The sequence below is a fragment of the Malus sylvestris genome, chromosome 3 (genome assembly GCF_916048215.2).
Source record: "Malus sylvestris chromosome 3, drMalSylv7.2, whole genome shotgun sequence".
Lineage (NCBI taxonomy): Eukaryota > Viridiplantae > Streptophyta > Magnoliopsida > Rosales > Rosaceae > Malus > Malus sylvestris.
In genome coordinates, this window is record NC_062262.1 from 29,468,436 (window position 1) to 29,491,786 (window position 23,351).

The following is a 23,351-nucleotide window of genomic DNA, read 5'->3' on the forward strand; positions in this document are numbered from 1 at the left end:
GAAAGGGATCGGATCCCTCTCTATCAAATCCATCTAATCCGTGATTTAGACAGTTGAAATTTGATCCAATGACAACAAAAAATGGTCATTTAAAAGTTATAATAACTGTAGCCATTAGATTTTAATTTGATCCAACATCTACAAACAGGGACCTTTAAAAGTTATAATAATTGTAGCTGTTGGATCAAAATCCAACGGTCCGAATCTTGGATTAGGTGGATTTGGTGGAAAGGGATCATCTCTGGTGTTCTGGGAACATCTGGTTCTGGGACAATGGTTGGCTTTTGTTTTCAACTAGAAATCTTTGTTTAAGTTTTTATTTTTTATTTTATACAAATTGACACACCCCGACCCGAATCAGGGCATGCTGGCCGTCAAGTGAGGGTGACGTAGTCATATGCACAGTACAAAAGCAAGAAGGATAATAGAGAATACGAATAAATAAAAACCAATTCATAAAAGTACTAGCTAAGATAAGTGCTAGAAAATGTGTGAATACACAATCAGAGCATGAGTAGCCTAAATTCAGTCTAGAAAACCAGTACTAATTAAACGACACCCAAAAATGTCCTACATTGTGGTATTTTGTCAGAACCTCCATTCAATCCTCGCAAGCCACCGACGGACAAGCTTACCTAAAACCTAGAGGGACGAAAAAACAGAAAGTGTGAGTGGGCAAAAACAAAGCTTTTCAAAACCATTTCATTATCAAATGCTTTAACCCATCGCTGTAAAACATGTATAAATTCCCCATAAGTGGAATATAAATATATAAGTATATATATATATATATATATATATATGCATATATTTCAATTCATGTTTCACATATCCATTATCATAAATATGCCATGCCAAAATATAAACATAATAAGTAACTCAGGTGAAAATAAATTTATGGAAAATAACATATTAGCAGGAACCCCTGCAGAGGTCTGTTCGCCTAAATGCATAGCTCATTAGTCAATCTTGCTGAAGTCACTGCAAGTGACCTATACGGCACTACACTGCACACGAGTCGGAACCACTGTAATGGTCTGTAGACTCTGTACGATAGGACTGGGTGTAATATAACTATGCTCCTTACTACATTCTCATTATAACTGTGCGATAAATCGCTAGTCACCTACGAGTCGAAACCATATATAATGGTCAGTACGACAAGACTGTGCACCTAAATTGGATCCAATGTGAGCATATGGTGCGGGAGGTGACATTATAAACAGGCATGTGCCTTAGCTCTAGCTAAATCACTAACACCGGGGTGCAGGTTTATGAGCTATATATTCCTCAATTAATCACAACCATTATTCACATTCACAATTCATAACTCACTTGAGCTTACATGAGCGTCCACATAACCACAATTATATAAATATATATGCAAACATCATGTGCATATTCTAAATGTAAAACATTTGGCATGGCAATTTAAGTCATAACTCATTTAAATGCATTTTCTGGGAATTATACCAACCATATACATATATATTTAAAACCAAAAGCCCACTCACTGGTATGTCGAAGGGTCGTAGCCCCCGAGTCGCCCTTGACTGCGCTCGTCCTCGGGATAAGTCTCCCCTATATGCGAAACAACTATAAAAACGTTAATTTAAAGTACATAACCAATACTGGCTAATAACTTCTCATACATTGCTCAAATGAGGTATATAAATATACTATCGTGACCTACACAACTCCATGAACACGCCCAAAATTTTAAAATAATTTTTGGAGCCGTCACGCGCCGTCACGCGCCGGCAAGGGCACGACCCTACGCGCAGGGAACCCTAACAGAATCCCCTAACCCCGTTAGGAATATTCCGTTAAAAAGTAACAGAAACCGTTAAAACTAACCAACGCCATTAGGAATATTCCGTCGTCTACTACCTTCGAACTCCGGCGACCGTCGCCGTCGCTGGAAACTGGAAAAACTTAAATCCTTATAACTTCTTCATTTTTCAACCAAATTTCACGAATTATATACCAAAATGAAGCTTAAGACAAGTAGAACAAATCCTTACCAGTTTTAGGACCTAAAACTCACGGGATCTCACCGGAAAAATCCACGATAATCCGGCCAAACTTAAAACTCGCCAATCTCAAGTTCCCGACATCCAATTTACTTGGTTTTTCTTCTCTGAGCTTCGTAAGGATGTTTTAAAGATTCTGAGATTCTGAGTTTCTGAGTTCTCGGGTTTTCGAGGGTTTCACTTACCAAAAATGGTATGGATAAGCTTCTGGACTTGCAAGGGGCACAAAGATCACTTCCCCAGCTTCGATCTGCGACTGGAAGTGAAGGTTTGAAGGTTGTCCGTATAGGTTGTATGAAAATGGTAAAAAATCCGAGAGAGGGAGGAGAGAGAGAGTACACGGGAGAGGGATAGGTATGTGTGTGTGGGGTCCTAGTTGGTTACCAACCAACAAAACAAAGGTAACAAGCCTAAGTCTTTTTCCAAAAACTTAGGAAATATTAGAATTGTCCAACTTAAGTACATAATACACACAACACACTTTAACGTCCAAGGGTAAAAACCGTCATTTCACACCATCGAAACTAAATATTTTGGGACGGGCTGTGACACAAATGGTAGATTGTAAATTGTTAAATATTACGGGAGATCGAGATAGATACAGATCGGATTTGCATTAGAATATATAAACATTATTCCTTTCTGTCTTTGTGATAAAGCATCATTTGAGAACAATTGGTTTAAGTTGGGGACTAGGGATTTACTATGCCAAAAATGTACATAGAGCCTAAAACAAGTGTAGATAATAATAATTAATTGGATAAGTAGGGCTCACTAATTCTTGATTTAATGGTGTACTAGAAAAGGTGTTAGCGCGATGTTATGGGTTTTAAAATTGTACAAAATATGTTGAAAGTATTAAATATATACTATAGGCAACACTATTCATATGCATGAGGAAGTTTATTACAATTCTATCTACAATAAGGAACAAAATAGATGTCCAAGGCAAGCTTCAAAACATTTGCAAGTTTAGATCACTGTTAATTATAGAGTGCCACTAGTAGCTCCTTTCTTCCTCCCTTATATTTAGGAGCTCTTGGATAAATCTCTATCTTAGAAGGTGGATAGGGATCATGATTGAGGTTGATTTTTTGAGTCCTCCAATAGTTAGGAGCTCAATTGACCCATTGGAGTTGCTCTTATTCATGTAATTCACTTGAAATGGTTTGTAGTTCAAATGATTGATAAAGTCTATTTCAATCCCTACATCTAATATTGTTATAGTCTTCTACCCCAATACAGCTACAATGTACAATAAAAAAAATTGTCATGTAGTGCACCAACGATACTGTGTTCTAATAATATTTATCACTACTTATAAGTAAAAATTTATTAAATCAAATCTCATAAGTAGCGGATACAATACGTAACTATAGTTGGTCGTATAACGGCTCAACACAAATCCCCACCCCAACATCTTTGCATGTAAAATAAAAATTCTCATAATGAAACACAGGTCAACTTATTCTAATAGCTAGGTTACTATATACAAAATTCATCTTTTATTGCTCTAAAAAAAAATTTGTAGCTCAAATAATTGAGAGTCTATCCTGATGAAAATTGACAGGATAACATTTCTCGAAGCAAGATGCTTGGGCTTGGGATGCCCAACAAAGCAAAACAAGTTTGGGCCAGGCCACAAAGGTTGAGGGTGAACCAAAGATTGTTGGATCCGGAAAAGTAACCCAAGCCCAAAACGGAAAACATTACTTACCCGCCCGCACGCCGTTGCCTCTCCCCGCTCACTCGTCTCGTCACCATCGTTGTAAACCCTAAACCCTAGTCCTCTCGTTTGCAGAAGCCTACCGGAGCCCCCGAATCTCTCTGGTAAGAAATCGGTCGCCCAAAACCCTAATTAGGTTTCCATTCCACACACATGTTTGCTTATATTTATGACTAACTCTAATTTTTGTATGGAAGATTAGATTTTTCCAGCAAAAATAATGGGGAAGAAGAGAAAGCACAGCGATGCCCTGGCTCCAGAAAAGAAGGAGGAGGAGGTTGCGCCGGAGAGGCGGAAGCGAACGCTTTCCGGTTGGAAGGAGAAGAAGGACGACGACGAAGTAAAAGCGAGTGAATCGACGGCAGTGTTTAGGAACAAAGAAAAGGTCTTAGTTACTTGTTCTCGTCGCATTAGTTACAGGTAAAATTATTCAAGTTCCAATTTTTTTCTCTGCTTTGATCTCGCTCGCTCGGTGTTGTTTTTATTCGAAACCTGAAAGATTTTTTTTGAAACTAATTCTGTAATAATTGTAAAGATGTGATCTTTAGATGAATTTTGGTAACTATTTTTCGTTTATATGATATATTCGTCTATGAATTTATGTACGAGTATATATACTTGCGTGTGAGTGTATAAATGTATAAGTTTTATATAATTATATAAATGGTTATAAATTATATACGCAGGTATCGGCATCTGATGTTGAATGTGGTGGACCTATTGCCTCATTGTAAGAAGGACAATAAGGTGGAGTCTAAATCAAGTAACGGTGCAACTCTTAACGAGCTGGTTGAGCTAAAGAGTTGCTCTTCCTGTATGTTTTTTGAGGTCAGGTTTTTTTGTTGTTTCTTTCTGACCTTGTTTAGCATTTGTTATTCAATATTACTTTAATACTGCCAAAAATTTGATGCGAAATACATAAGCACACAAATTAAACCTTCTTTTTGTTAATTGTAGTAAAGTATGTAAGTAGGGATCGTTCTAGGCCGGGGATTAGGAGGGATTGCTAAATCACTTGGAAATTGACTTGAAAACGTAAAATCAAAGTTTAAAACACTAAACTAGACTCAAAGAATGCAAAACTATACTTTAAAACACTAAAACAAACCAAAAGACTCAAAACAGCACCTAAACACTCAAAACTGCCTTAAAAACACAATCTGGGCAGTTTTGAACACTAAGGAAGAATTTGAACGAAAATATGTTATAACTTGACTCAAGACACTTAAAAACACAAACTAAATTGATTTCTAACTAATATGACTCAACAAAATAAAGGGGGATTGATTTTAGACGAAGTTGAAAACAAAACAAGAACTTTGTAAAACAAAATAGGTTTTAAAACGAGATTGATCAAATTGAATGGATGAGAAGCTAGCTAAGGGGTTCTTCTCCACACATGTTATACTTGCATACAATATGATTTCCAATTGCTCTTCGACAAATCATGAATACTCAACGCCCCAAATTAACCGTGAATTGCACTAATTAACCCTCAGTTTTTCCACAAGTTATTAGGTTGGATGATTGCATACGACAACCCAAAACATTCCCTACAAGTTCCCTACATGAATTGCATAATAGAGATACACGCAAGAATCATTAAGTTCTATGAAAAACATAAGTATTGACGAGGCACTCGTTACTATGAATTGCATGAAACTTATGCCAAGAATTTACTTAACACGATTGTGATCAACAACCTTTACTACTTATGAATATAAGTTCATAACGATTAAGTGAAACTTCCTTATATCCTAGCATCAAACTTATGCATGAAAATTAAGCGTGCACTCTCAACCAACATACACAAATTAGTTTTAATTCATAGAGATAAGTAAATTAAATTCACAATTCATGAAACACAATTGGAAGTAATCAAATCATATAGCAAGCATAAACATGGTTTTGAATCCCCCATAGCCAAGGGGGGTTTAGTTCCTCATACTCGCAATTACACAAAGATAACTTAATTTAAACATTGAAATCAAAGATAGAAAACACCTAGAAACGCTCCAACACTCCCAAGGCTTGGGCATAGGCACGGCACAAGATGTTCCTTCTCTTTCCTTCCTTGCAAGCAGCGGCACTAGAGGTTTTGGACGGTTTTGGGTGGTTTTTATGGTGTAGAATGGATGAGGAATGGTATGGAAATGTTTAGGATTGATGGGTGGTGTGGCTAGGGGTGGTTTTTGGCTGAAATTAGAGAGAATGGTGGTGGGAAGTTTTGGCTAAGGTAAGGGATCAAAATCTGTTCTCTTTGATGAATATGGGAGGTGGTATTTATAGGCTTGAGAGAAGACCACTCAATTTCCTTTGCATGTGCAGCTTGTGTGGGTATGAGTTGTCATGTTTCCCCTTTACATTTATACACACATGCTTCATCATTTCAACCACAAAACACACCAATTTTTTGCCTATGCCTTGTGCTTTTCTTCCACTTTGCATGTGGGTTTGCTGCCATGTTTCTTTGCTTTGCCATTACACTTGCACACATACATGTTCTTTGCATCATTTCAACCACAAAACACACACATTTTCTGCTATGTTTCTCCTTTACATTTACACACACACATGCTTCATCATTTCAACCACAAAACAGCCCATTTTATGCCCATGTGTGTGTGTGTTTCCTTTGCCCATGTGTGTGTTTTTCCTTTGCATTTGCACACACATGTTCTTCATTATTTCAGCCAACAATCCACCCATTTTCTGCCCATATCAAACTGTCCATGCCTTGCCTTTCTCTTTGTGTATGTGCTGTCCATGTTTCTGAACCTTTTAGTGTTACAATGCCCATAACTTCTTCTTGAAAAATGATATTAACAATCCGTAAATTGCTCCAGAAAGTAGACATCTGTAGCTTTCCACGCATATAAGGCACATTTTCTCATTCATTCTGAGCTGTTCGTAACATGCTTTCAAAGTCAGCTAATCTGCACAGGCAGTTTTGACGAATTTGTTACTTAATAATTCACTTATGCTACTTTTCTTTTCTTTGCTTGATAAATCACACAAAACACAAAAACATAGTAAATAGCTCAAAAATATAAGGAACTAACTAAGAAAAGACAAGTGAATTTTATGTAAAAAATATATAAATATGAGCTTATCAAATACCCCCACACTTAGTTTTTGCTAGTCCTCGAGCAAAATAAAGAAAACAAAACACAACCTAAACCTTCCAACATTTGCCTTAGGGATTTCCAACGCACATGACAAGTTAAAAATCATCATTCCCACAGATTTTAGTCAACTTAACACTTGAGCACAAACTTAATCACAGTCACCACTTACTAGTTCACATTTAACCAATTAAAACGATGTTTTGAATGTAGTAACATGCCTTAGAGAATTTGCTCAATTCCTTACAAGATATGCACTCAATTTTCACTCAAATTTTCTAACAACACACCCTATACTAGTTATATGTGAGAAGATTGATGTAAACATTAAAACGAACGCTCACATATATGTATTACAAAGAAAGCGATTTCTGGAGTTATTAAGCATGTTTAGATATGATCTCATGAATGGAATGCTACTACTTAGATGCGAGAACCAGTGACACCATATGCTCATACCAAATTCAAACTCCACAAATTGAAACACATAACACTCAAGATTGAAGTCAAAGGTTGTAACGGGGCTTGGGGTGTTGGCTAACAAATGAAGGTAAGGGAAAACAAACGTTTTTAAAGCAATAGCAAATAAAGTAATGAACTTGAACTAAGAATTCACTTGGATTGCAGAAATCAACTTTTAGACATAAGGGAAAGATTTAAACAACTCTTAGGGTCAAATTCAACTTTTTTTTTTTCTTTGCACGAATTTTTCTTTTCTTTTCTTTTCTTTCCACCCGTGCCTATGGCGCACTACTTACATGAGAAACACTTCCCCCACACTTGTTTTCTGCCAAACATTACTCAAAAGGAATTCAATTTGAATCATGCTTTACTATGCTTTAAGAACAAGGGTATGGATGGTCCTAATCTAGGCTAGGTGAGGATAACGTGGGTTAACAAAGAACGTAGGCTAACAAGGCTCAATGGGGTTAACTTAAACATATAATGAAGTAGGATACACGGCAATTTGGCTTTGGTGGTGGTAACTACACAACTTCATCTTGAATATGTGTTATGCAAATCAATATCATGCTTTGAATGAAATGGGCATGAGTTCTAGCATTTGGAACTAAATGATGAAGCGCCTTCTAAGTAGTAACCAAGCAAAGAATAATGAGATCATGCAACGACTTAGAAAACAATAATGCACAGATTATCACTCTCCAAATAACGTTTAGGCTCAAGTCTCACAAGGTTGTAGCGTTTGTTTGAGTTCCTTCCTTCAAGCATGTTACAAAAACTAATTTTTCCTTTATGATTGCATGTGAATTCATAAATTATAACCACAACCAAGCATACACCAAAGAGTAAATCAAATGTTCATCCATGTTTATAACTCTCTTTAACAGTCATGTAATTAAAAACCAAATCCTCATCATTGTGTTGGAAGGTACCCTAAGACACAAATAATCATACAAAAACAACTTTTTTTAGGTTTTTCAAAACAATTTTTCAAATTTTTATGAGATTTTCGGATTTTTATATCAAAACAAACTAAAACACTTCAAAACAGCTTAAAAACACTTAAAAGAGCAAGGAACAACATTAGAAGTAATGGGTGATAAACTCCTACGACTTTCATGCAAAACAATGGTTACCCCCCCACACTTAAATCAAACATTGTCCTCAATGTTTCAAGCATAAACTCACAAAAAAAACAAGCAAATAAACAAACAACGAATAAACATGACAAGTATAGCAAAGTAAACAAAAAATAGACAGAGTAGAGTTTAAGAACGCAAATCTGGTTTTGGAGATGGATGATCTTGTTGACTTTCCACAGCTTTGATCTCGAACTGGTTTGGAATTCTGAGCGAGGAATATGAGTTCCTTGGTTTCAAATCAGACTCCTTCTGCTGTGATGATTTGATTGTGCAGTCTGCATTCTTCTCTGCTTGTTTCTTCTGCACGGCGGGCAGGCACGAGGTAAAGGTGTTGGTCTGTTTCTTTCTTCAATCTTTCCAAGTGCCCACCTCTTGCTTTCTTTCTCCTTGTCCCTAGCTGAGGATGAATTGGCAAATTGTCTCCACATGCTTCGAGGTATCATTTTCACTTCCCTTATGATGTGGTAGACGAAGCGAAAGCATAAGATGATGAAGATGAGTACTCGAGAGCAAGGCTAGGGAAGCAATCAGGAAGGGGTTCCAGGCTGTCGGTTCTAGATCGGAAGATTGATACCAAGTGCTGGCTGATTACTCACTTTCTCCTTGTCCTAAAACAACGACAAGGAGAAGGACAGGGAGAAAGCATGATATGAGATACTCTTGCTTTTAACCTTCATGATATGAAATACTTTTGCTTTGGATGGGTTGTTTGCAGAGGTACCCCAAGGAATAAGGAACACTGAGTGACTTGAGAGGGTTTGTTGGAAAGGCATTCTCGGAGATGACGGAAGGTTATGTATGTCTGCCTTGCCATGGAGGGTGAAGGTCGACATTTATAGGAAATAATAACCGGTACTGTTTTTTCACTCCTGTCGGCAACCGTTGGATGATTGAACAGTAAACTTCACGTGTTTTCTACTTCAACAGAAATCGTCGACAGATTTCCCGTGATTTCCTCAAAGCTGACGAGGCTGAGAAAGACAGATGGTTGGAATCGGCGCTTCGACAAACTGCTCGTGATTTTCTCAAAGCTTTCTCTGCATGTGACAAGTGCTGACGAGGCTGAGAGAGACAGGCGCATCTTCGCTATCTGAGATCGATGCTTCGACAAATTTTCCGTGATTTTCGCAAAGCTGAGTTTGCGTGTGACGGGTGCTGACGAGGCTGAGAAAGCTGACACTCTTCGATATCTGGAATCGGTGGTTTGTGAGCAAGCCCAACTTTTGAGAAAGCTGGCGCCTCTTCGATTTTTGAATTGGCTTCTTCGATTTCTGAGCTCGCCTCTTCGATCTCTGAAATCCTATCGCGTGCTGATTTTTATAGAGGTATGCAGGACGTTCAAAGCACACTTGAATTTCTGCCTGTAAAAACTCCCGTTTTGCACTTCTACGATCTTGACTTGTCCGATCTCCTCTTTCTTTAACACCTCTGAAAAATGTCTGGCCCTTCCGACCGTCGTTTTGACTTGAACCTTGGTGAAGAGGCAGCCCCGCCTTCTCCAGACAACATATGGCGCCCATCCTTCATATCCCCTACTGGTCCCCTTACCGTTGGGGATTCGGTGATGAAGAATGATATGACAGCTGCGGTGGTGGCCAGGAACCTTGTCACTCCCAAAGATAACATATTACTTGCCAAACGGTCTGATGAGCTGGCTGTTAAGGAATCTCTGGCTCTCAGTGTGCAGTGCGCAGGTTCCGTGTCCAATATGGCCCAACGCCTATTTGCCCGAACCCGTCAAGTTGAATCATTGGCGGCTGAAGTGATGAGTCTCAAGCAGGAGATTAGAGGGCTTAAGCATGAAAATAAACAATTGCACAAGCTCGCACACAACTATGCCACAAACATGAAGAGGAAAATTGACCAGATGCAGGAATCTGATGGTCAGATCTTACTTGATCATCAGAGGTTTGTGGGCTTGTTCCAACAGCATTTGCCTTCGTCTTCTAGGGCTGTACCGCGTACTGAAGCTCCAAATGATCAGCCTCCGCTGCCTCCTCCTTCTGGGGCTCCGCCGACTGCTGAGGCTCCGCCAACTACTGAGACTTCTCCTAAGCAGCCTTTGTGAAGGCTCCCTCTTGTAATTTCTTGCTTAATGTTCTTTTTTTTTTTTTTTTCATGAAAATGAATGTAAGAATATTTTGCATATCTATCAATGTTTCAAAAATAAACCCACACCCAAAAATAATTAAATAAACAACAAAAATAAAAAATGACAATCATGGCAAAATAGAAATGCAGAAAAGGGAAGGTTTTTAGAAACGCAAAACCGATTGTGAAGCGATTCATAGATCTTCCTTATTTGAATACATGGGTTGCCTCCCAAGAAGCGCTTGCTTTAACGTCGTGCAGCCAGACGAAGAACGCAATTCAAAAATCGAAGAGGCGCCAACTTTCTCAAAAGTTGGGCTTGCTCACAAACCACCGATTCCAGATATCGAAGAGTGTCAGCTTTCTCAGCCTCGTCAGCACCCGTCACACGCAAACTCAGCTTTGCGAAAATCACGAAAAATTTGTCGAAGCATCGATCTCAGATAGCGAAGATGCGCCTGTCTCTCTCAGCCTCGTCAGCACTTGTCACATGCAGAGAAAGCTTTGAGAAAATCACGAGCAGTTTGTCGAAGCGCCGATTCCAACCATCTGTCTTTCTCAGCCTCGTCAGCTTTGAGGAAATCACGGGAAATCTGTCGACGATTTCTGTTGAAGTAGAAAACACGTGAAGTTTACTGTTCAATCATCCAACGGTTGCCGACAGGAGTGAAAGAACAGTACCGGTTATTATTTCCTATAAATGTCGACCTTCACCCTCCATGGCAAGGCAGACATACATAACCTTCCATCATCTCCGAGAATGCCTTTCCATCAAACCCTCTCGAGTCACTCAGTGTTCCTTATTCCTTGGGGTACCTCTGCAAACAACCCATCCAAAGCAAAAGTATTTCAAATCATGAAGGTTGAAAGCAAGAGTATCTCATATCATGCTTTCTCCCTGTCCTTCTCCTTGTCGTTGTTTTAGGACAAGGAGAAAGTGAGTAATCAGCCAGCACTTGGTATCAATCTTCCGATCTAGAACCGACGGCCTGGAACCCCTTCCTGATTGCTTCCCTAACCTTGCTCTCGAGTACTCATCTTCATCATCTTATGCTTTCGCTTCGTCTACCGCATCATAAGGGAAGTGAAAATGATACCTCGAAGCATGTGGAGACAATTTGCCAATTCATCCTCAGCTAGGGACAAGGAGAAAGAAACCAAGAGGTCTGTCACCTCTTTCAGCAGATCCCCTAGCTCGGCGACTTGGGGGACTCCTACTACATGGTTTGTATCGCGCTTGACCAAGCCTGAAACTACAAGTAAGCGTCAAATGAAATTGATACATTACCTTGTGCATCTCCACCAGTTAAAGTTAAAGATACCACCCCTGGAGGGAGGAAGAGTACTTTCAAAGAAGATGCCACATCTACCTATGAGACAGATAAGGCAAGTGAAGACGATACCACACTTCGGTACTTAAAAGTTTCGTGATTACGAGATCATTCTTCCACAATATTTCCTAATGTCATTTGTACTAAATCATTCACTTGTACTCATTAAAGGAGAGCTTGAACCTATATACTGTGTAAACCCTTCACAATTAATGAGAACTCCTTTACTCCGTGGACGTAGCCAATCTGGGTGAACCACGTACATCTTGTGTTTGCTTCCTGTCTTTATCCATTTACATACTTATCCACACTAATGATCGGAACAATCTAGCGAAGATCACAAACTTAATATTTAAGATGATATTCTTTGGTGTATGCTTTTCGCAAACGATATAGTGTTGATAGATGAAACGCAGGAAGGGGTAAACGCGAAGCTTAACCTTTGGAGAGAAGTGTTGAAATCTAAAGGTCCTCGCCTAAGCCGATCAAAGACAGAATATATGGAGTGCAAGTTCAGTGCAAACGGAAGCCAAAATGAGTTAGGGGTGAGGATCGGAGATCAGGAAATACCAAAGAGCGACCGTTTTCGCTACCTAGGATCTATCTTGCAAAAGAACGGAGAATTTGATGGAGATCTCACCCATAGAATACAAGCTGGATGGATGAAGTGGAAGAGTGCATCCGGCGTGTTGTGTGACCGTCGTTGGCCACTGAAGCTCAAGGGAAAATTTTATAGGACGACAATAAGGCCGGCAATGCTGTATGGCATAGAATGTTGGGCGGTGAAGCATCAACACGTAGGTGTAGTGGAGATGAGGATGCTTCGTTGGATGTGTGGGCACACGAGAAAGGATAAGATTAGGAATGAGGATATCCGAGGTAAAGTAGGAGTAGCCGAAATTGAAGGAAAGAGGAGAGAAAGTCGGTTACGGTGGTTTGGACATGTGCAAAGAAGGTCTATTGACGCTCCGGTTCGAAGATGTGACCACGGGACAGAGGTTCAGGGCCGAAGGGGTAGAGGAAGACCTAGGAAAACTTTGGAAGAGACCCTAAGAAAAGACTTAGAGTACTTGGATCTAACGGAGGACATGACACAAAACCGAGCGCAATGGCGTTCTAGGATTCATATAGCCGACCCCACTTAGTGGGAAAAGGCTTTGTTGTTGTTGTTGTTGGTAGTTTGTTGATTTTAATCTTTGTCATCGTTTACATATTTATGGTTATTTGTTACCATTGGTTAAGGATATGGTTGATCTGTTTGTGTTAAATTTAAGTTGCATGATTTTTTAATTGAGTGGTTGATGGTTAGGACATATTGGTTGTTTGAGAGAGAGATAATAGCAAATTCAGGTTATTTGTTTTGTGTGTGCTGATGCGTACTTTATTTTGGGGGGTCTCTGATTACAGTGCAGGAAAGGGAAAGATCTGTATCTGTGGATGTCAAAGTGTCCCAATGGGCCATCTGTGAAGTTCTTAGTAAATGCTGGTAATGTTTCTGTTTTATTTATTTGCTTTTCATGAAGGATTGGCTTAATCTCAACTGGGGTTAAGTTTTTTCGAAAAAATTCTGATCAAAGAAAATTGTTTTGTGATTTATAGTGCACACGATGGAGGAGTTGAAGCTTACTGGAAATCATCTAAAGGGGTCACGACCTATTTTGACTTTTTCATCCAATTTTGATAAAGATGCCCACTGGAAGCTTCTGAAGGAAATGATCACTCAGGCATGTTCATTTTGCTTCCTCTTTTATGTAGTTGTAAACATTCTCTTGTTCATGCCCTGCTTGATTCTTGTGATCAGTTTGCATCGTTCATTTAGATATTTTTGAACTTTGTGCTACAGCATATGTTATTCTGTTTCTTATTAAACTTTCGTTCTCAGATATTTGGCATTCCCAAGGAGCACAGAAAATCTAAACCCTATCATGATCATGTCTTTGTATTCTCTATCGTTGATGACCACATTTGGTTCCGAAACTATCAGGTACTATTTTTTTTTTTTAATTTATAGTATTTGTTGAACATAGTTGTGATATGACTTACATCGTTTCATTTAATATTAGAATTGATTTTAGGGGGTAAGCTTTCTGCTCAAAAATATAAATTTTGGTGGCTTTACATTTTTTAGAGTTTAGATGCCAGTGTTGCCCTTGTGCTGGCAGTGTAGATGCTCAATAAAAGCAAATGTGTTTCATGTATGATGTTATACTTCTAAAACTTTTCATTTGCACCATACTATAACTGTAACATTGTTTTCTCCACTTAGGATGCTATATTATTTACCAATCATTCATGAATGTATGAAGAGTTTGATAGTTTTCTTTAGATTCCAGCTCATTTGTCAAAATTTGTTTGTGTCTCTTTGCAATATCGCTGCCTTTTAGTAGCCATCTGAAAATAACAGTTATTCAAAACCCAGAAATTAACAATTCTAGTTACCATTTTTTTTTGGTCAAGGATTAGTTACCAATTTGGCTTTGAAGAATTGGAAGGTATGTAGACATCACCCTTTAAATTGGTTTGTTTCACTTTTACGGGATATCCATATATTCTCAACAAGTAGTCAAAAGGGTTAATAAGCGGATGGGGGAGGAATAGTAAGGGGGGATGAAGGAATATTATGATAGTTTATCTTTTTGGTGGATATATTTTTAATGGATGGCTGACCAATAACAGCCCTATGAATTTAAATTGGTGGCCATTGGCAGTCCCAATTGTACTCTACACCCCCACCCCCACCCCCACCACCCACCACCCACCACCCACCAAATACCACATTTTTCAAGCCATCCCCCATCCTTCCCATAGTACTCCTAAATCCCATCCTAATCTGTTTAGTTCGCTTTGAATGGATATGAGTCCATGGTATAAATTTTCATTCAGGGCCGGTCACTAGCCTTCCTTGGGAACCCTTGGAGGCTAAATCTGGCCTCTTGTGTGAAGCCAGTTAAGGGAACCCAAGGCACAGCCTCCGTTTATCTTTTGGCTCTTTAAAAGTTTATTTTAAGGAAAACTAATGAAAATGGCTTGAAAACTTTTAATGAAAAGGACAAAAAGGTGTTGTAAGTGAATTGTATCAGGATTGACTTTTTAGAGTAAAAATGTGGTTTTTCGTTAAAGTGAACAGTATCGGGAGCTTTTCGTTAAAGTTCCCTATTTTAAGCAAGTATATAGTTGGTTTATTAGTTTGCTGAAGTGTGGTTGGGAATTGCTTGATGAGTGCTGACAATAGTGCCAACCTAAGTTTCTTGTAAAACAGTGATGAAGCTAAGCTAAGGTATATATATAATAATGCTACATGAATTTTTTAAATGACCACCGTAGTTTTCTGGAGGCATAATGCATATCAAAATTAGGTTGTGCAGCTTCTGCAATAGAAAAGGCTTATAAAAGAGCATATGTCAAACCATCCATGTTCTAGAAACAGTGTGGTAGTATTTTCAAGTAACTTCTGAATTATGATTTGCCTAATATTATACTTCGTATGATTTCCTAGTACCATATTATGTTTGTGTCTACGCAGATGCACTATTTGTTTTCCATATATTTGTAAAAATGACATTGTTTCTAGAAAATATAGCTGCTTTTTATCTTGACCTTTTTTGCTCTTTAAATTGCAGATATCAGTTCCTCATAACGAATCGGATAAAATAGCTCGAGGAGGCTTAGATAAAATGACCCTTGTTGAGGTTCGTAATGGTGCTTTTCTCCTTAGTCTATATATTAGAGTATCTGTGACGTTTTAACTCTGAACTGGTTGTATGTATGTTGGACCGCAATGTTTCCTCCTTAGTCTATACCATTGTATCTGTGATGACATTTTAACTCAGAGAACTGGTTGTATATAGGTTGGACCGCGATTTTGTTTGAATCCTATCAAGATATTTGGTGGCAGCTTTGGAGGTCCAACACTATATGAGAATCCATTTTACATATCACCAAATCAGGTTAGATATATACATAGCACATTGAATTGTTGATTTTGTTATCTAATTATTTATGCGTTCATGGATGAGCATTGATCCTCGTGTCTAACGGTTTGTAAGAGAGTTTGTACTGACATACGAAAGAATGGTCTGTCCCGTTAAATCAAGCCAATAAATGACACTAGATTTTAGTTCTGTGAGATTGTATTTTTGAAACGTTTGTTTTGAGGTTCTTGGTAAATCTAACCATGTACGATCATAACATCGTTTACTGATGGAATCATTTTGTGATGCTTTCAGATTCGAGCAATGGAGAAAAAGAAGAAGGCTGGGACCTTTGTCAAGAAAGTCAAAGCAAAGACAAGGAGAAAAATGCACGAGCTTGAAAATCCACTGGAGCCTGATGAGTTTTCTGAGATGTGGAAGGAATGAAATTTTTCGTACTACTAGAAATCAAAATTTAAAATTTTAACTCATGTTGTATCGTTTAATCAAGAAGGCAGATTTTTTTATTACAACTGCCCATGCTCTTTCAAATTCTGCCTGAACTTGATTACCTTATATATGCAAGTTGGCTTTGTTTCTTGCACTTTTGTGCATTTTGGAATTTTTTTTTGTTAACAATATTTGTGCAATTCAGCTAGACTAGAGAGATGAAGTTGCGTCAACAACTTCATCTTGTAACTTGGATTAGAATTTTTAATTCCGCCATTACAATTTCCGTTTTAAATTCAGAATTTCTTGAATCCAATTTCTTTAATCCCAACAATTTAAAATAAATTGTACGTAAATTGGGAGATTTTAAAATTCGATCCGAATTTTTGTGAAATGTTCCAAATTTACTCTAATCAAAAGATTCCAGAGTTGATTACAACTTATGTGCTTTTTTAAAAATTGCTGTCTAAAGAAGCATTTCCACATCAAGGCGTTCTAAATTTTATGTTGTCACCCATGTATGAATTATAACTTTGCTATCAGAGATTCATAAGCAAAAGTGCTTATGAGTGCTCGTGCTTCTAAGAAAAGCATTTCCAAACTGGCCTCGAGTAAAATTTCACTTTTAGGTTATGCTTCAACTGAAAAAGAAAACTTTCATAAGCCAAGTGAAAACTTCAAGCTCTACATATTGAAAGGAAAAAACTTCTACAAGCTGAAATGGTAAAAAATTAGAGAGACAAACGACTAAATAAGACCAAAATTATACTTGAGCCGTAGTGGTCGTAGTGGTGAGTGATAAAGCAAAGCACCGATGACACTTTTCGTCCTAATGGGAGGCCCAATCAGTCCAGTTGGCCTCACTTCCGACACGTGGAATGCTGTTGACCCTTGTGTATTTATCCACTTTGAAGTTAGCCCCACACATTGCCCCTTCACTATCTACCCTTGGCATTGCCTTCATCTTGTTCATTGGATGCTCAAAGCTCATCAATCCTCCCTCACTATGAAACATGCATCCTACACAACAATTGCTCAAAAATTACGAGTTAGAAATTATAACAAATGCAAGTATATCGTCTAAATTATTGCAATTCGCTAAAACCTCGACCCTACTTGATGTACAAGTAACATGGATCTCAAGTCAGATTCAGTTTTTAAACACAGGATCTCAAATGCAAGATAAAAGCGATTAACAATTTGTTACAAATCCCCTGTAGACCTAAACGTAGTTTGGTTTACCATATAAGCAAAGCTTTTAGCATGAGGTACCTTTTGGGAAGGGAGCAAATGATTTAGCACAACCCTCTTTTATGACCTCCAATTCATCAGAAATTACCACAGATCCATCCGCTGCAATACCCCAATAGAGCTGCTCTCCACCATCAGAACCCTAAAATCACAGCATACAAAATTATCAACTTCATATAAGATCCTTAATAGAATGATCCATTTAATTTTTCCAATTCAAAATTTCAAAAATCTTGCAGATAAAATTAAGGTAACTTAAAAAATGATTTCCGCAACCCTTGTTACTTTTGTTCAATAACTTTTCTATAATTTATTCAATTCAAAGAGAAAAAGGATGTACATGAATTATTTTCCTCACATACCAGTGCGGCAAAGACATTGCCACCTTTGCTGTCATAGACAACAAAGGCAAAGCTTCCATCAAGATCTTTGACAACCTGATCAGCTGGGTACGGACCGCGATCTCGAAGGGTTCTATAAGCTTCAATCACAAACATGGCCTCATTCGTGCATTTTGTTAGACCATACTGCTTATTCAGTGAACACAGATTGTTCAAGCTCCCCAAAAACAAGCAGTATATGTCATCAAACCCACAAAACAACCTGAAATTTCACCAAACCCCAAAACATGTTAATTGCTTTGAAATTTAAAAAAAACGAGGTAATGGTAAAATTAATCAAGATTAACATATTATAATTTGATTTGATTGGAATATTTGTTAGCACTCCAAAACCCTAATCCTGCACTTTGACACGTGCAAGAAGTGAGTGTTAATAAAAGCTCCTGAATCTGTTAGTTTACCTCGGGTGTTTTGAGTAAGAGCCTTGGTCTGGCTTGACGTAAGCAAGGACAGCAGCATGGCCAAATCCCATGGAGAAGGAGTTGTGAGGATGGTGGGAGAGGAAGTCTGTGAGAGTCTCTTCCGGGTGCTTAGGCTTCTTGCTTCCGTTGTAAGAGGCAGGACTGTTTAGCTCCTCCGGTGGATGAGCAAAAGCCTTATGGAAAATGGCCAACATTTTTCCCGATCAAAACTAAATGCTAATACCTAGTTTATGATCTTAATATTTTATTTTTGTTTTGTCACTTTTATAAGTGGGGTTTTTGGGATGCAGTGGATGCAATGAGTGAGGCTGGTGGCGGGTTTATATAGTTGTTGGGGCGTGGATCTTAGTGAGTGTGTGATGGATAAGATTCTCGTACTTCTAGGTAGTCTTATCCTTTTCGGGTGGCGGTATTATATATACTTTTTAAACTACGATCATTCCGTAAGAAATCTCGTTCACACATATAAGTTTATGTTGACGTAATGATAAAACGTTTAAATGTAAATATCAACTTTATTAGGATAATAAGACGTCATCCATGTTTTATTAATCATAATTCTATGGTCTCGTTTGATGTTTAAGATTGGTCTGATTTTGACAACTCATTGATTTTAATGTACCTTGAGTATAAATTTAAGTGTTAATTTATATATATTTGTCCAAGTGAAAATATATGTAGTGCGACACTTATATTTTTATTCAACATTCATTAAAGGGTAAATTACATAATAGCCCATCAGGTTTGAGGTCTATTACAATCTCATACAACATCTTTAAAACATTTCACTTTCGTACCTCAAGTACTATTTTATTTCAAAATAATACATCCATTATATTTTCCATCCATTGATCAGTTAAGTGCTGACGTGGCTGCCAAATGTATGCCACGTGGCAAAAATAATAATTTTTTATTTTTATTTTTTGAAAAATCTGAATCTTCTTAAAAACATAAAAAAAAAAAAAAAACCAATACTTAGAAAATGCAGAACCACCCTCGCAACCTCTCCCTCCCAACCACCTCCCTCTCCTCCACTCTCTTCACCTCCCCTCCCATAAAAAAACCCACCCCACCCCCACCTTCCCCTAGCCCTTTCTCCTCTTCACCCCCACCCCCTTTCTCCATTCTTTCATCTGTAACCTCACCCACAACATTCCAACATATTCAAATCATGAAATTAAATAACAATTTTCTCAATTCATACACAGAAATCCAAGAGTTTGACCTTAGGGACAACAACCACCATTCCTTGAAGCTCTGGAGTGAGGACGACAGAGACTACGACAAACATCACAGTCGTGATGCCGACAAAAAGCGATCGTCAAAGGACTCCGATTACCACCACCACCACCACCGATTGGACCGCGATTCCAAGCGCGAGATCTCTTGCGAGCCCTGAGACCGCAAATCTCGTCGTGAACGATAAGCGAGCCGAGCGACGACAATCGGGATGTCTCACGCAACCACCATGAACTGTCCTACGAGCCGAGGGTCGATAGGGAAGGGAGCAGAGAGAGGTCTAGGCATCGGGAAGCGAAGCACAAGAGGTCAAAGGAGCGAGAAGAATCGAAGTTTAGATGGGATTGGGGTTTTTTTTTCCTCTAGGTTGCAGGTACGGGGGTCAGGGGAAGAAGATGAAGATGGGGGAGATGAGAGGGGGGCGAAGGGGACGACGAGAAGAGCCTTTGCGAGGTTGGGTGAGGTGGGTCGTCTGGGAGAGGGGGTGTGTAAGTTTTTGGGTTTTTGTGTGTGGGTGTGGAGGGAGGGGAAGGGGGGTTCAACTTTTGCTTTTGCTTTTAATTTTTAAAATTTTTTTTTTTTTTTAAAAAGATTCAGATTTTTCAAAAAATAAAAATAAAAAATTATTATTTTTGCCACGTGGCATACATTTGGTAGCCATGTGGCACACAATTGGCAGCCACGTCATCACTTAAAGAATCAATGGATGGAAAATGTAAATGAGGTATTATTTTGAAATAAAATAGTACTTGAGGTATGAAAGTGAAATGTTTTAAAGATGTTGTATGAGGTTGTAATAGACCTCAAACCTGAGGGGCTACTATGTAATTTACCCTTCATTAAATCTAGTAAATTGTCCAAATGGTACCAATTATATACATAAAACGAGCCTTATAATCATTATGTAATATTGAGTGTATACCTGGATGACTATATTATAACCTTAATTTTTATTGTAATCCATGAAACTTAACATTTAACTGAGCACCATATGAAGTATGAAAATAATTAAAAATGATATGTGATTTCGCAACCCGCACTAAAATATTTACTTTTTTAATTAAAATAAGGGCAGAATTTCCATATATAAAAGCTATTTTTGGCCCCTGTTGTTTGCAAACTTGCAATACCATGGGAGCAGTAGCTGCATAACTTGACTTGTTGTAAGCAGAAACGAGTATATTTTGGACGGTTCTTTGAATTTAATAAGTTTTGAGATATTATTGTCTTCACCTTTTCTTTTTCCTTTGACAAGGAATTGAGTTGCGTGAGAGCTTGGTAATTGTAAGGAATATTTTGTTCCATCAACTCTCGAGTTACAATTTTATAGCTGAAAATCAGCTATCATTGGTTTTTTGGGAGTTTTTTTAGTTTAAGTACTAATTATACTAAAATTTTTAGCTAAAATATCATATTTTAATCTGGGTACAATGGAAAGATCAACAAAAAAATTATAGTTGTACTATTATAATTCAAAATAATTACCGGATTGCTAGTCAATCCTATCATGTTTTCCGACTAGTTTAACTTTTTTCAAAGATCGACCCATCAATTCTTCCCGCGAACGGACGATCAGTTTTTTCGATCTAAAGGTCACTGCCCAATAGTGACTTTCAAAAAATACATGTGTAGTATTGATTTTTCTCATTCGTTCTTTTAATTTTTATTTTTTGCACCTACATGTGAAGAAACAATAAACTCACATAATAAACATAATTAAAGATAAAAAAGTTAAATTTCTATTTTTTTATGTAATTGTTGAACGATGAATTGAATTTTTTTCCGACATCAATGATGGTGAATTTTGGACAATGGCGACGGTGCCTGTGAGTCATGTGTGTAAACCTTACTGTAATATAATGAAGAAGAAGAAGCAATGAAGAAGAGAAGAACAGAGAGTTTTGAGAAGAAGAAAGAGATAGAGAGAGATTTCAATGATCAATACTCAAGAATTTCATTACATTTACTGTTCGAGATCATTACATACTTATATTCTTTTTCATACTAAAACTAATCTCTTAAGCTATCTTGTAACTACCTAATCTAACAACCTTTCTTATCTAATGACAAGTGGCATCTTATTAATCATTGGATCACTATCCTCAACATCCCCCCTCAAGCTCAGGAGATGAGCAATCGAGCATGAGGTTGTTGCAGTGCATCTGAAATAGTGGAGCAGAAAGTCCCTTGGTTAAAATGTCAACAAACTGTTCACTAGACATAACAAATTGAACTTGAAGCAACTTTTTAGCAACTTTTTCTCTCACAAAATGGATGTCCACCTCAATATGTTTAGTTCGCTGATGCAAAACTGGATTACAAGATAACGCTATCGTAGACATATTGTCACATAAGAGAACAGGTGGAGTAGGAATTGAAACTTTGAGAAAATCAAGTAGTTGTTTAATCCAATCAAGTTCAGCTGCAATAGTTGATAAGGCTCTGTATTCAGCCTCTGTGGATGACCAAGAGACTGTTTGCTGCTTCTTAGAAGACCAAGAGATGAGATTATGACTAAGAAAGACCACAAACCTGTTGTTGATCGCCTGTCATTGGGGTCACCAGCTCAATCAGCATTTGAAAAAGCATGTAAATCCATAGAACCTTTCACATATTTAATCCCAAGCTTGACAGTACCCTTAAGATATCTGAGGATCCTTTTTATTGCAATATAGTGTGATTCCATAGGTTTGTGCATGAATTGACACACATGATGCACTGCAAATGCTATATCCGGCCTTGTAAAAGTTAGATAATGTAAAGCACCAACTATACTTCTGTAAAGTGCAGGATTGTTGAGTGGTTGCCCATCATCCAATAGCAACCTATTATATGGTAAACAAGGTGTTGCATAGAATTTAGAGTCTAACATCTCAGTTTTTGTAAGTAGATGAGTAACATACTTTGCTTGTGATAGAAGCAAACCATCTGCCTGTTTGATAATCTGAATCCCCAGAAAATAATGTAGAGGGCCTAAATCCTTGATTTCAAACTATTTGGTTAATGCAGCAATAACATCATTGACAACAGAGATAACATTCCCAGTAATTATTATATCATCCACATATAATAGTAGAATCACAACTGAAGAACCAACTTGCTTCACAAAGAGAGATGAATCTGCATAAGTTGTATCAAAACCAACAGATGGGAGGAAGCTAGTGAATTTTTCATTCCAAACTATGGGAGCTTGCTTAAGACCATACAGAGACTTATGGAGTTTACAAACATAATCTGAATGACGAGAATCAAGAAATCTAGGTGGTTGAGACATATAAACCTCCTCCTGTAAAATCCCATGAAGAAATGCATTCTTCACATCTAATTGCCTTAGTTTCCAACCAAAATTAGCTGCCAAGGCCAACACAAGTCTCATAGTAGTTGGTTTAACTACCGGACTAAAAGTTTCCCCATAATCAATGTCTTCTTCCTGATTAAAACCTTTAGCAACTAGCCTAGCCTTATATCTCCCAATAGTTCCATCATCATTCTTCTTAATCTTGAATACCCATTTACATCCAACCAAGTTTTTATTTGGAGGTAAAGGTACCAAGGTCCATGTGCCCTGAGAGTATAATGCATACAACTCTTCCTTCATTGCATGGAACCAAACTTCACTCTTTAAGGCTCACTTGTATGTGGCGGGTTCGACCATTGATAAATCTACTCCACCATTCTCACATATTACTGCTAAGAGAGCCATTTTCTTGGAAATTCCACTTTTTGAGCGAGTTTGCATTGGATGCAAGTTTAATGGAGGAATAGGA

The 23,351-nt window shown here is 37.9% G+C and overlaps 2 protein-coding genes across 3 annotated transcripts; one reads left to right on the top strand and one right to left on the bottom strand.

Annotated features, from left to right (window-relative positions):
* The first annotated feature begins 3,726 nt into the window (after positions 1 to 3,726).
* LOC126614878 (ribosome biogenesis protein BRX1 homolog 2-like) lies at positions 3,727 to 16,443 on the top strand. 2 transcript variants are annotated; one of them, XM_050282562.1, is made up of 9 exons: positions 3,727 to 3,863; positions 3,962 to 4,179; positions 4,446 to 4,587; positions 13,318 to 13,396; positions 13,510 to 13,634; positions 13,793 to 13,894; positions 15,531 to 15,599; positions 15,759 to 15,857; positions 16,137 to 16,443. In XM_050282562.1, the coding sequence occupies exons 2-9, from the start codon at positions 3,980 to 3,982 to the stop codon at positions 16,266 to 16,268; spliced, it is 948 nt and encodes a 315-aa protein (XP_050138519.1). In that variant the 5' UTR covers positions 3,727 to 3,863; positions 3,962 to 3,979; the 3' UTR covers positions 16,269 to 16,443. The 2 variants fall into 2 exon arrangements, with proteins under 2 accessions (XP_050138519.1, XP_050138520.1); XM_050282563.1 differs by having other exon boundaries at positions 3,762 to 3,863; positions 3,957 to 4,179.
* Positions 16,444 to 16,864: 421 nt separating this feature from the next.
* On the bottom strand, positions 16,865 to 18,656 carry LOC126614880 (stem-specific protein TSJT1-like). Its single transcript, XM_050282564.1, has 4 exons — positions 18,325 to 18,656; positions 17,885 to 18,125; positions 17,544 to 17,664; positions 16,865 to 17,291 (listed from the first exon to the last, which is right to left on the bottom strand). Exons 1-4 carry the CDS (start codon positions 18,537 to 18,539, stop codon positions 17,101 to 17,103), a joined length of 768 nt encoding a protein of 255 aa, XP_050138521.1. The 5' UTR covers positions 18,540 to 18,656; the 3' UTR covers positions 16,865 to 17,100.
* Positions 18,657 to 23,351: the final 4,695 nt, after the last annotated feature.

Excerpts from the sequence above, each read along its gene's own strand:
- LOC126614878 (XM_050282562.1), top strand. The coding sequence starts at position 3,980 with ATGGGGAAGAAGAGAAAGCACAGCGATGCCCTGGCTCCAGAAAAGAAG. Across the intron at positions 13,895-15,530 it reads TTTGGTTCCGAAACTATCAG|ATATCAGTTCCTCATAACGA; the intron begins GTACTATTTTTT and ends TTTAAATTGCAG. Across the intron at positions 15,858-16,136 it reads TTTACATATCACCAAATCAG|ATTCGAGCAATGGAGAAAAA; the intron begins GTTAGATATATA and ends TGATGCTTTCAG.
- LOC126614880 (XM_050282564.1), bottom strand. The coding sequence starts at position 18,539 with ATGTTGGCCATTTTCCATAAGGCTTTTGCTCATCCACCGGAGGAGCTA. Across the intron at positions 18,126-18,324 it reads TCTTACTCAAAACACCCGAG|GTTGTTTTGTGGGTTTGATG; the intron begins GTAAACTAACAG and ends GTGAAATTTCAG. Across the intron at positions 17,292-17,543 it reads ATTTGCTCCCTTCCCAAAAG|GATGCATGTTTCATAGTGAG; the intron begins GTACCTCATGCT and ends ATTGTTGTGTAG.